The sequence below is a fragment of the Neofelis nebulosa genome, chromosome 6, assembly GCF_028018385.1.
Source record: "Neofelis nebulosa isolate mNeoNeb1 chromosome 6, mNeoNeb1.pri, whole genome shotgun sequence".
Classification (NCBI taxonomy): Eukaryota; Metazoa; Chordata; class Mammalia; order Carnivora; family Felidae; genus Neofelis; species Neofelis nebulosa.
Window position 1 is genome coordinate 56,166,143 of NC_080787.1, and position 14,101 is coordinate 56,180,243.

Below are 14,101 nucleotides of genomic sequence, written 5' to 3' on the forward strand. Positions count from 1 at the left end.
GCACTGTGATTCGTGAGCTGAGGTTTTATTGGTATAAAAAGGAGAAAGCACATATAGTGAGAACAGATGGAACAATACAAGGAGCCTGGAAAGACGCAACGCAATAACAGAAGTCATTATTTTTTTTAAGTTTATTTATTTTGAGAGAGAGGAAGAGCAGGGGAAGGGAAGAGAGAAAGGGAGAGAGAAAGAATCCCAAGCAGGCTCTGCACTGACAGTGTGGAACCCCACATAGGGCTCAGACCCACAAACCATGAGATCATGACCTGAACCGAAATCAAGAGTCGGACACTAAACTGAATGAGCTACCCAGGTGCTTCTGAACTTTTATTTTAAAATGCAAATCTGACCGTACTATCCCCTTATTGCTTTATGCATATGTATATTAGTGCCCCTTATGTTTTGTTTGGATTTTTCTTTATATGTCTATATTCCATACCAAGCTGTGAATGCTTCATGATAGGGACTACACATTGGTGTCTTCAGTATAGTACCTGGTACATAGTAGGGACTCAACCAATGCTTCTTGAAAGAAAGAGTTTAGAAGTAGCTGGCCACTGAGTTGACTTCTAGCAATGCACTTCTATAACTCTATGATTATAATTCCTAGGAACTCTAAGAGATTAAGATAATCAGAGGTGGAAATCATTTTTAAATTGCATTTCAATTTAATTAAGACCCTGCTGGGAAGAATTTTTTTGATTCAGACAATATTCCTTCTGTTCTTTTTCCCAGATTCTTTGTTTACTTCAGTGCACATGGCCTGGTCGTTAGCATTTGTTTAAATCTTCAAGTAACTGAATCCTCAGAGAGGGCTATTTAACTCACTTGAATGATACTTTGGGGGTTGATTTTTCTTCATCTACACCTACTAATTTTGAGTATCAAGTCTTAAATAAGTGTTCCATTGGCTTGTATTTATTTTTGCTTGATTGTTCATTTATAAATGTAGCCTGCATACTTCTATTAAATTAAAAAAATCATTCACTAATGAAATGGTCTCTTTGTTTTCCTTCTAGATAACATGAAAGAGGATAATCAATCCAAGTGGAATCTGACCACTCTTCCCTATAATGGTAATGTTTACATATTGTACTTTCCATCTGTATTGCAAATACTAGACAATATGATTTTAAGCATGGCTGCCAGCTTTCTTAAAGATATGCCAATACAAAATAAATTGTGTGGCTTTTTGCTAGTCTAATATTGCAAAATGCAACAACATTTATGTTTGTTTCCCTCATGTGTCAAAGCAACTTGCCTCCCCATCCATCCTCTATTTACAGTTATACTGAGGAATACTTTACAATTAAAACTAAAAACTAGATCTGGGTTAAATTTCACTGGTATTTTGATCACATAAACTGTTTGAGGCTAACTGTTTTTGTGTGTATGTGTCTGGTGGCAGGGGGCACTCACATGTATCTGTGTTTTCCAGAACTTGAACATCTTTCTTTGCTAGAATAACTATGTATCCAGGCAGAACCTTTAGCCAATATTTTCACCCAAAATAAAAAGCACAACAGAACGAACAAAAATCATTTTGATTTGAGCCCATGAACTCACCATAAGCTATGTACCTCACATGCAATTTCTGAAGATTTATTGTTTACATTTGAGAAACTTGGACTCAAGAATTTTTTTTTTTTCCACTCTGTTCTGGCTCTACACACTTCCCATCACTTCTGGATCACAATACGTATCCATTATAAATGAAGGATGATTCAAATAGCCCACTACTCAGGCCTCAGTAAATTCATACCAACTCTTAAAAACAAAACAAAACAAAACAAAACAAAACCACACACATACTGTGTGCCCAAAGTAGCACATTGTTACACCATTGTGTGTTGCTCATAGACTTCTTATAGTGTTTTGCAGGTTCTGTAGGTACAGGTTTATGTTTACTTTTCCATGACCTTGACATATCCTTGCTTTCAGGAATCAAAGGGATCCAGTCCTGTTTGGAAGTGGCAGAAGCGTGCGTAGGGGATGTGGTCTGTAACGCACAGTTGGCCCCTTACCTTAAAGCTTGCTCAGCAAATGGAAATCTATGTGATGTGAAACACTGCCAAGCAGCCATACGGTTCTTCTATCAAAGTATGCCTTTTAACATTGCCCAGATGTTGGCTTTTTGTGACTGTGCTCCATCTGATATACCTTGTCAGCAGTCCAAAGAAGCTCTTCACAGCAAGCCATGTGCTGTGAACATAGTTCCACCCCCTACTTGCCTCAATGTAATTCACAGCTGCCGAAATGATGAATTATGCAGGTGAGTAAAAACACGCATACCTTACTTTCTTATTTCGGCACCTTATTTGTTTCAGTCCAGTCCTAACACTTGATCTCATTACATTAGCTACAGTTCCCACCATCATCCAACATGATGTAAACAAAGCCAGACAATTCATATTTTTGAATCTGTGGTACATGTGTAGCATCCATTTTGAAATTCGCATGCAGAATATATTTTCAGAATAAGCAAATTCAGTATGTCAAGATTTGGTAGCCATGAAATAGCATTATTATAATTAGACATTCAAGTTAGACTAATGAATAAATAAACAGACTTACATGTCAGTTTAATTTGGTTTTTGCTATGATTATAAAAGCCTGCTAAATGTCAGAGAGTTTTGACAAGGTGACTCTTCAAACTTCAAAATTAGTCTTTCTCTCCTAGGCTGGAGATCAGGAAGGAGAAGGTAGCTTGAGCCTAGTCTGGACATCCCCAGCACATATGTACACCATGAGGTCAGAAATGTACCCATTCTCCTCTTCCCAACCTCACACCCTTGATTTCCAAAGGAGTAATGTTAGTCACTTATTTGTTTATTCAAATAAATAATTATCAAGCATCTACTTCTACTCTAGGCATCAGTGTACAAAAGACAAAAATACTTGTCCCGCGGAGCTTATATTCCAGTGGGGGAAGAGAGATAATAAATAACGAAAATGTATATTATATTAAAAGGTAATGAGTATTCTGGAGATTAGCACCCCAAGAGGGAAAACAGAATAAGTGAGATTGTGAATGGGCAGAAAGAGTTGCAATGTGAACAGGGTGGTCCCAGTAAGGACCATTTTACCAGACTTAAGGAAGTGGAGGAATGAGCCTCTCTCAGCAAGCATCTGAAAACAGGGATACCAAACAGACCAGCCAGTGCTGTGGGAAAAACTGGGCCTGTTCAAAAAGCAGTGAGGGCAGAGCATGTATGGGGGACAGCAAGATGAGCTGCAGTTAAGCATTTAACTGGATGTGGGGCAGGCCTGCCTAGGTCTCCTAGGGCCCAGAGGGATACTAAGGACTTGATTTAGACTCCCAGTAAAATGGACAGGTTCTGGAGGATTTTGAGCAGAAGTATGAATGATCTGGCTCGCTTATTACAACTTCCACTCTTGCTGCTGGTTGAGACTAGTCTGAGTCTTTCCAGGTAATTACTCCCGGGAACCATAAATCTAATTCAACACTGGATTTTTTCTTTTCCTCACTACAGTCTTCATTAACACATTTCCTTGTATATTCAAGATGAATTTATCTTTTATACGGTAAGAAATCTGCAGTTAATTGGACCTCTTTGGATGAGTAAGAAAATCCAGGAAAGAAGAATACTAAATAAATTTGATGAATCAAAATAATTTGTAACACTGCTGTTACCATGTTAAAGGAGCTTTATTTCACAACCAGCATTAAATCATATCATGTTTGGATTCGTCTTGTGCTTCTTTTTGGAATAATTCTTCATAGCAATTTGCCCAGTGCCTTCTAGAAAGGACTTTTTTGTTTAATTTCATTTAAATAAATAAAACTCCATAAACAGCAAAATCATTTAAAGGTTAAAATATACATTTAACGTAGAAGAGTAGTCTAGTGTGTGATAGCTCAGAGCAAGGATTGTCACATTTGTCACCTTGCCTTACCCATTGGCAAATGAGCTAAAAGATTTATTATCAATTTCCTGAAGGGACTGATTCTCGGCAAACTGCTTTCTTTAGCCTTTTAATTACACTCCTTTACTCTGCCATTCAAACTTTCAGAATAACTCCAGATCTCCTAAATATTTGTCGAAAAAGACAGGTGCTTTTCTGCAACACACATTCTGTAACATAAGGAGTAAATATCTAAGCAGAGTGCCAGAACATTGACATCGTTTTTTGTGTCAACTTACCACCATAGATTGCCAAAGTTTTTAAGAAAGTCTTATTTGAGGATCTCGTTTTACAAAAGTTTATCAGTTTTTTTGAGGTTTATTAAGGCGATCTCTTGAGTGAATAAAAAATCCATGACAAAAAATTTTTTTACAATGCAATTTAGATTTTTTAAACTCCTATCTCAAAAGTCCTCATTCAGTGAAATATTATAGTTCATTGATTCTAAGATGTAATTTTTTGCACATTTTAGTATTTCTAAAATCTTTGGAATGAGCCTTAAGCTCAAAGACAAGAAAATATTTATTAAATTAAAACAACAATTTAATTTCCAATAACTTATTTCAGTTGTAATAAGATAATGGTATCTCCTAAAATCAGTGAAATATGGTAAAAATGTTTGATTATCCTTTTTATCATATCACAAATAGAATATTTACATCTACCTGTTAATCATCTACCTATACAAATAATGAAAACTAATAATATCTTCATAGCCAGGAAAACTTTTTTTTTAAACAATTCCTGTAAAAATATCAGATGTCTCCATGAATGGGTATCCAGCTTTACTTAATTCCAATGCCAAGATCCTAGGTATACTTCCTCATTATCTTAAAGTTATTTGCATTTAATTTTCAGAACACAATATATCTTAGCTTCCCTATCAAATTAAGTATTTTACTGGCAAGTGATGGGACTGCTATTACAATCCTTGAGGAGCCCCATGACGGATTCTGATGTACACATTCCTGAATTCAACTCATCTGGGCATCAATCCCTTTTCAGACTGATTGGTACAAAGTTGGTAATTTTTCTCCAAAAGGACTCCTGTATTTAACCACCACTCCAAAATGCTTGGTGCACGGTCTGCAAAACTAGAGGCACTTAAAAGACGTCATCTCGTTTCCCTCCACCTTTGAATATCATGCAATTATGCAATTGCATATCTTGCAATTTTTATGATTTTTAATGTACATATATGTGTCTTTTCTTATATAATGTCTGTCTTTCATGGATTAATTCAGAGAGTAAGAACTGTTGTAGTCTAGATTTCTTTTCACCATGTGTAAATAGTCCCATAATGAATATTTTATAGAGGTGATGGAAATATGCAATATGAGTAGTCAAGGTGAAAAGACAAATCCTGTCATTTTCTCAAGCAAATTTTGCCTTAGGAAGATTTCTAGCATTTATGTTAACTTAATGTAATTCAGATGAAAAACTCCACATGATAAACTACTCCTTCAGTGAGAGTGTTGTCTTTTATCTGCCTTTTGTTGTTGTTGTTGTTGTTGTTGTTGTTGTTGTCGTCGTCATTGTTGTTGTTGTTGTTGAAGAGCCTGTACTTGGGGAGAGGAGAGCATTTGGGTTTTAAAATAAAATTTCTGTCCCTGTTCCAGATTCTTTAATAGATATTAGGTTTTGAAACTCCTTTATTTATTTGAAAAGGCCAAAGAAGGCAGTATAAAGACTATTTTTCAACTCATTTTGTCCAATAGATGTATCCTGGGGGATGAGATTATGTTTTGCCAATTACAATTTTTTTAATGTTTATTTTTTAAAGAGAGGCACAGAGTGGAATGGGGGAGGAGGAGAGAAAGAGAGGGAGACACAGAATTGAAAGCAGCTCCAGGCTCTCAACTGTGAGCACAGAACCCAATGCAGGGCTCAAGCTCAAGAAACAGGAGATCATTACCTGAGCCAAAGTGGACCGCATAACTGACTAAGTCACCCAGGCTCCCTGTTTTGCCAATTATATATGTTTGTGAGCTTACAGAAAATTATAGTACACTATAGTTTCATATGTATGATTCAAGAAAGTAGTGAAAAAAGTATTTTCTTAAAAAAATTCGACTTATTTAAAAAATTTTTTTTTTAACGTTTATTTATTTTTGAGACAGAGAGAGACAGAGCATGAACAGGGGAGGGGCAGAGAGAGAGGGAGACACAGAATCCGAAACAGGCTCCAGGCTCTGAGCTGTCAGCACAGAGCCCGATGCGGGGCTCGAACTCACGGACCGTGAGATCATGACCTGAGCCGAAGTCAGATGCTCAACCGACCAAGCCACCCAGGCGCCCATTGACTTATTTTTTAAAAGCAAACCTCTACTATGTACACACTTATTTTAAGTGCCATGTAATACAAAATTTGACGTTATATTAGGTCACAAAGGCAAATGTAATACATTCCATGTGCAGAAATTATACCAACTGCATTCTCTTACATTTTGCAATGTAACCAGAAATCAATAGCAAAAATGAAAACAAAATAATTCCATTTCAAAAAATACTTTTAAACAACTGTTTGAACAAAATAATAGAAAACTGCAGTATATGAAGAAAATAAGGGTAATGAAGCACTGTACATCAAAACATTTAAACCCGGAAAAGAATTTCTGTCATATAATTTTTTGCCATATTTAACTCATATAGGTAATGTGTACTAATTGTATGATTTTTTAATTTTAAGATATCCTTCAATTCAGCATTTGTGCAGAATATCACGACTAATTTTCTGAATGAAATAACTTCCATGAGTAGATAACTCCTACAAATTAAATGTAGCAAAATATATATTTAAAAATGAAAAAATGACACCTAGGTACAAATATAAATTCCTTATATTTACATGACATTTCTAGATAACCTTTAATTGAACTAAAGGAACATATTCTGCTGGCTCAAAAAATTTGTAGGATTTTTTTAAATATAAATTTTAATAGATACTAATAAATTTTTGCCATTACATTAAAAAGCTGATTCCTTTAAGGTTACTTAAAATATGAGATTATTAAAAATAGTTATGGATTTAAGCAGAGTATCACATTGTGGACAAATAAGCTCAAGATAAATGTCATTTACTCAGAAGATTTTCATGCATGTTTGATGGTGACCTATTCACAAAAGGGTAAGAAGTAATTTTAGGTGATCAATATTAAGTAGGAAGATTAATATCCTTGGTTCCACTGAGAATATTTTCTTTCTGTGAACATTTTAAAAGTCAAATTGTTGTTCATTATCTAGACTTTTATTCCAAGCTACAACAGCAAGAATCAAATACATAGAAAAGTTATGAATAGATATGGTTATAATGGATTCTCAGTCATTAAATAAATTAATGTTTTTTTTTCAATTAGCTCTTGCTAGAGAAGCTCAAAATATTTTATAAGTTCTAATTAGTCTGCTTAGAAATATTAATAAAGAGTACAGTACTTCCCATCCTGTAGGAAAATTGGCTGGAAAGGTCAAGAGCCTTATATGAAATAACTTGGTAAGAGACAGTGACCAAATGTTAGCCACAAAAGCACATTCTGCTTCAAGAATATTGCGAATAAATCCACCAAGTAGTTCATACTGCTCACCATCACCCATGGAAATAAAATTAGTAATGAAAGATGATTCATCCAGGAAATCCTAAACTTAGCCTCTTTCATCACAAAAGGAAAATAATTCACAAGATTTCTCTTCTTTTACAGTCTCTTTTGGGATGCTTGAACATACCAAGTTTGTTTTCAGCTATATACCGGCATTTGGAGGGCTTTTTGTTTTATGTCAGTCTTTCATTAGGTGAGGCAGCTCCACATATTATTGTGAGATATCATTCAGATCAATTCCATTTCTTGATTCTTTCTAGGAGGCGCTATAGAACATTTCAGTGGAAATGCTGGCAGCAAGTGACTAAAAAGTGCCATGAAGATGAGTTTTGCATCAGTACCTTAAGCAAGCAGGATCTCACTTGCTCAGGGAGTGATGACTGCAAAGCAGCTTACATTGGGATCTTGGGGACAGTTCTTCAAGTGCAGTGCACCTGTAGGACCATCACACAAAGTGAAGAATCTTTGTGCAAGATTTTCCAACATATGCTTCACAGAAGATCATGTTTCAGTAAGTTCTACATAGTCAGTAAATTATACATGTTTTTTTTTTTTTTGTCTATGCAGCACAAAGTACTAGTCCAGCATAGGAAATTTAACAAAGGCAGCCTTATGTTTGCTTTTCTATTTTAAAATATATTTTTTGATTGTTTTGTGTACTTGCTGTTTTATTCATTTACATGTGAGTGGTATATGTTTTTTAATGTATATGATTGGTCACTCCTAGTTTTCATTTACTGATTTTAATATCATTAGCATGAAAGGTTTCTCTTACCACATTACTGAAAATATCAGGTATCTATTGTGAATAACAACCCCAAAATGTAGTGGCTTGAAATAACCATTTATTTGCTCACAGTTCTGCACAATGGGCTTAGTTGGGTGGTTCTCCTGATGGCCTTGCTTGGGGTCCACTCAAGTAGCTACTGTCATTGAGTGACTCAGCTGAGGCTGGATAGTCCAAGATGGTGTTTAGCAAGCGCTACTGGGTGGGATATATGGTTCTTCTCTTTAGCAGTCGACCCTGGAATCTTACATGTTGACAGTAGCATACCTAGCAGCTAAGCCCCTATGTGCATATACTTATCAATTGTCTGCTTCTGTCATATTTGCTAACGTCTCATTGGACAGAGAAAGTCACATGACCAGGCTCTGAGTCACTGTGAGAGGGAACTATACAAGGATGTGTATATTTAAGGTTGGATTCATCAGAGGATCATTAATTTAATAATCTATTATATGACTGTCCCAACCTCCGTGAAATATTTACTCTTGGATTTAGTTTTTCTACTCTTGATCTTTAACATGTCTGCTGATTAACTGTAATAACAGGATGAAAACACATTTTCTAAAGGTATTATTTACTCAGTTTTAGGAATAAGAAAACAGAGATTTAGGAATTTAATTTATCCAGAATATCAGAATGGGCAGGTGGTTGACAGGGATATATATATATATATATGAGTCTTATAAAAAAAATCCAAGAATATGATCACATACTAAATCAAGGCTTCTCTATTATCCATCTTCTGGGTTAGTCCTTAAAATTGTTCATGTCTTGAAATATCCCCATAAGCCCCTCATTATAACCACCAAACCTACAAATACCATTCCCAGGAGAAAATAATAGATGTTTATTGTTTCACTGCAAGCCAAATCTTTATATTTATATATATGTATATTTGACAGATACAGATATGTATATATCTATACATATAACTCTATGTATATACACACATTTTTTTAATTTGTTAAATTTTTTCTTAGATACTAAAGAGATACACATTAGCTAATATGATCAGAATTGTGATTTGATGTGTATTAGGTGATAGAGATACAACTCAGAGTATATGGTTTTCATTCCAACAGAGGTCTCTGTAGAATTTCTTCAATTTCTATAATTAGGATGATGTACGTACTTCAATTGAAATCATGGTACAAAGTGGAAAATTGTAGCATTATATGTGTTGAGTCATATTCTGTAAATAATCTTCTCCTATTAATATTAGGTGGCTAACTGTTGGGACTAAATGTACTTAACATCAAATGGCTCAAAACATTACAGAGGAAAATACCAAATACAATAATTTAAACCAACAGAAATATGTACAGCTACATTACCATGGCACTTACCATGGATATTAAGTGACATCCAGAAAAATAATGCAAGATCCTACAGGTTAGGGATAGCTTAGTTCTTTGGGCATAATCTCCCTAAAAATGCCAGTGCTGACAATGTAATTTTAGTTTTGAGCCCGGTTTTCACCCATGTGTTTTTAATTATTATTGTATTTGACTTGCATCATGTTTAGGTGCTATAACCTGTCCACAACAATACCATTTGTAGAGCAACAGCAGAAATGGACATTTAAAAAAAATCCAGAAACATGGAAGTACTATATAATGTTTTGGAAAAATGAAAATTCGAAACTCTTTGACTTTCTTCACTCCCCTGATCAGACCAAACTTAGTAGATTTTCTTTTCAAACATTACCTACTGAAGGTAGGAATTTCAAGTGATAGGTTTGTAGAGGTAAAGGAAATTTCAAGGCTTTCCATCACAGTTCTTGAATTCATAGGAAAAGTTTCAAACAAAAACAAGAACTGAGTCCTTAGGCCGGGCTAGCTCTAACAAACCTTTCTCCCTTGCCCCATATACTTGAGAAGGAGCACAACGACATTTTTTAATGGACTGTTTCTCTGACCATTGCCTCCTGACTGCCCAGATAACTACAGCGGGCTTATGCATTATCAAAATCATCCATCAGAGCAGCTCAAGTCCATCGTTCTGGAGCCTCTGCTCACTCTACCTGAAAGCAGAACTGAGTAGGACTGAGTGAGCACTTAGGGAAGATTTTGTCTGTCACCTTTGGTTGGCTCAGAAACATGATTTTTCAAACTCATTTGACTTCTCACCACAGTAAGCAGTGCATGTTACGTTAACTTTTTATGGGCAATGCCTTCTATTTAAAAAAACAACATATTACTATTATTCTATTCCATTTTAATTTTTTTTTCAATTCTGACTGTGACCCACTAAAAATGATTTTATGACTAACTAATGTGTTGTTCTCTGAAGTTTAAAAAACATTTACTTGGAGCATAAATTCATCTAGAAATAATCAGCATTGCTGTATCCAAGGCACTCATAATAATTACAAATAATTATAGAGTGCCTAGCATTTATTGAATGCTTATTTTTGGTCACATTTGCTCATTTAGTCTTAACAATTCAATGAGCCAGATACTATTATTTTCTTGGTTTCCAACGTGAGGAAAAAGAAGCTAAGAGATGAAATGGCTTGCTCAGGGCTCTATACCCAAGCTGGGTGAGGTAGACTCAGGATCCAAACCCTGGCTCGGAGCCAGTATGTTCTTCTACTTGTGAAATGGTGAAGACAACAAGCTTGTGTCTGTTTAGTATGCTCCAAAGCCCTCTCACGTGGAACCTCCTAGTTCTGGTATGAGAACAAAGCTTCAAAAACACGCTGCAGAGTGTGTTTCTGCGTCCTCCATTCCTGCATGCAGGACCAGATGAGATGCTCAGGCAAATGAGCATCCTGAACAAATTGTATAGTTGGCCACTAACTTCCTCTTACCTACTTACTCATCTTTGAATCCATACAGACTTACTTTTCTCTCATATCTTGCAACAGAGAGCAAATTGGTGGCAGCTAGAGCTGGGAGAGCGGTGGGAAACATGGAGCAGGGAGGAATTGGTTAAGACAGAGGCCTGCAGAAGTGGAAAGAGTTAAAGGAGCACTGTTGTGTTTCCTTGTTAAACTGAAAGGTTCAGTCCATAGGTATGAGTGTACCTGGCGTGGACAGGAGCGTTCTCTTTTTGCCTTGCTCAAAGTTGGCTTATTTAATGCACCCACAGTCATCTAAAAAGGATTTGGACAATCCCTATTCTGCCCCTAAAGACTAAGTTTTTTTTTTTCTTTTTGAATAATGATTTTTAAAAAATAAAAAGAGGGGCGCCTGGGTGGCTCAGTTGGTTGGGCGTCTGACTTCAGCCCAGGTCATGATCTCACGGTTCGTGGGTTTGAGCCCCACGTCGGACTCTGTGCTGACAGCTCAGAGCCTGGAGCCTGCTTTGAATTCTGTGTCTCCCTCTCTCTCTGCCCCTTTCCTACTCAATGCTCTGTCTCTCTCTGTCTCTCAAAAATAAATAAGCATTGAAAAAAAATTTTTTTTTCAATACAAAGAGACTACCTTTCTCTGTTAAATCCTACAGGGAATGGAAAGCATAGCAATACGGATATAATACAAGCTTAAAAAAATTTAAAGTCTACAGAAAAAAAAATAAATTCCTCCCCCCAATCCCATTGTTTAGAGAGGGTCAAGGTTAAGACATTTGGTGTACATTTTTTTGGAATCTTTTTTCTTGTAATACATACATAACTTGAATGCATTCTATACACTCAAACAGATGCCTCTCTTACACTGACACACACATGCACGTATTTTTAATGTAATCAAACCACACATGCTGGTTTACAACCTGCTTTTTAACTTAAATATATATGGTGGGCCCATTTGAAAGTGTGTGCATATGTGATGACTTTATTCTTTTTAAAGTTCGAATAGTATCCTATGGTGTATATGCACGCATGCATGCATGTGTGTATACCATAATTTATTTTATCTATAACTGTTAATGGAGACATTTAGATGGAATGTGATTGTTTATCACCATAGGCATTGATTGCTGTGATAAATGTTATTGCACATTTTAGTTGGCATTTCAACAGAATATATTTCAAACGGTGAGGTTACTAAACCATAGGATTTTTATGTTTTTAAATTTGGTAGAAACTGGAAAAAGAAGTTTATTCCAATTACATTCTTCGAAAACTCTTAATTTTTAATTTGAATTTTTATTATAAGTGATGCTGAGCATTTGTTCAGTGATTTGTGGGAAATGCTCTATTTCTTTCCATATACATATTCTTTGCTCAAAACACCTGCCTTTTTTAGTACTGGCAAGTGGAAGTTTTGTTGCTTAAATCAGATGTTTGTATTAGTATGTGAGTATTCACTAATAGACATACCTCTTAAAATTATCATGAATTCATAGTCTTATATGGCAAAGTGATGATCTGATATATTGTAGGCTCAGGTTCAGATCTTGGCCCTGCTATGTGTTATCTGGGTTATGTAAAGAAGGAAATTTTTTTAATCATTTCTTGAATAGTCAAGCGTTCTTCAACTGGATAATTTCCATTGCTATAAAAGACATTTTTTAAAACTGATTAATAGTTACCAAAGAAAAAGTATAATAAAAAAACATATTCTTAAAAATAGAGAACAAACTTATGGTTGCCAGTGAAGAGGTAGATGGTAAAATAGCTGAAGGGGATTAAGAGTATACTTGTGGTGATGAGCACTGAGTAATGTATAGAATTGTGAATCATTACATTGCACACCTGAAACTAACATAACACTGTATGTTATACCTGAATAAAAAATATAATTTGGGAAAGAATTTTTAAAATACAAGTATGAAAAATAATTGAATCTACAATTCAATTTAATGTATAAAGCATTGCCGTTATTAAAAAAAAAAAAAATTTAAGTTCTGGTCGCCTGGGTGGCTCATTCTGTTAAGCATCTGACTTCAGCTCGGGTCATGATCTCACACCTCATGAGTTCCAGCCCTGGGTCAGGCTCTGTGCTGACAGCTTGGAGCCTGAAGTCGGCTTCAGATTCTGTGTCTCCCTGTCTCTCTGCCCCTCCCCTGCTTGTACTCTCTCTCTCTCCTTCTCTTAAAAATAAATAATCATTAATTTTTTTTTTAATTTAAAGTTTCACTTCATATCACATCCTTTCTCCCCCAACTCAGAGGTAACCACCCACATACTGATAAACACATGCCAGATACATAACTTGTATACACACACATGTGTGATATTGCCCAGGACAGTGGTTCTCAATCTTGACCGAAGATGAGAATCACCAAGATATTAAAATTTCTCAGGCCCAGTAAGCTAATAAAATTACATTGTATGGGTATACATGGGTATCAGTAGGGCTAGTCTCATGAGCATGTAGCCAGTGCAATCACACAAGGCTCTGTGTTCAGAAGGGTCCTGAGCTTGGGGCTTCATGTTCTGCATACATCATCTTGAAGTTGTTAATAATTGCATATTTGAATTTGTGTTTTGTAAATAAACTCTACTGGGACATATGCAAGGTACAAGGAGCCTCAGCTCATGTGTGTTCCTGCCTCCTGCTACTTTTCCTAGGACAGGCGGGTTCTTACCTGCCTGCCCCACCCCTTGGTGCCCTCCTCCACTCAGCACTCCTCCATTCCCCACTCTTCACTTGCCACCAGACATTTGCCTCTGCATTGTTTTAAAATTTTTTTAATGTTTATTTTTGAGAGAGAGAGAGAGATGGGGGTGGGGACAGGGGCAGAGAGAAAAGGGGACACAGAATCCCAAGAAGTCTCCAGGCTCTGAGCTGTCAGCACAGAGCCTGACCTGGGGCTTGAACTCATGAACGGGAGATCATGACCTGAGCCACCCAGTCTGCCCCTGCCTTTGTATTTTCTTAATGATATTGAGCTTTCCAATACA

The 14,101-nt window shown here is 36.0% G+C and overlaps 1 protein-coding gene across 3 annotated transcripts in view; it reads left to right on the forward strand.

Moving 5' to 3' along the window:
- GFRAL (GDNF family receptor alpha like) overlaps positions 1 to 14,101 on the forward strand; it is a 66,718-nt gene that overhangs the window by 25,129 nt on the left and 27,488 nt on the right. For all 3 annotated transcript variants that reach the window (XM_058734299.1, XM_058734297.1, XM_058734298.1), the window contains 3 exons: positions 1,020 to 1,076; positions 1,942 to 2,272; positions 7,781 to 8,031. In XM_058734299.1, coding sequence (XP_058590282.1) covers positions 1,020 to 1,076; positions 1,942 to 2,272; positions 7,781 to 8,031 — 639 coding nt within the window. The remainder of the gene's footprint in view (positions 1 to 1,019; positions 1,077 to 1,941; positions 2,273 to 7,780; positions 8,032 to 14,101) is intronic.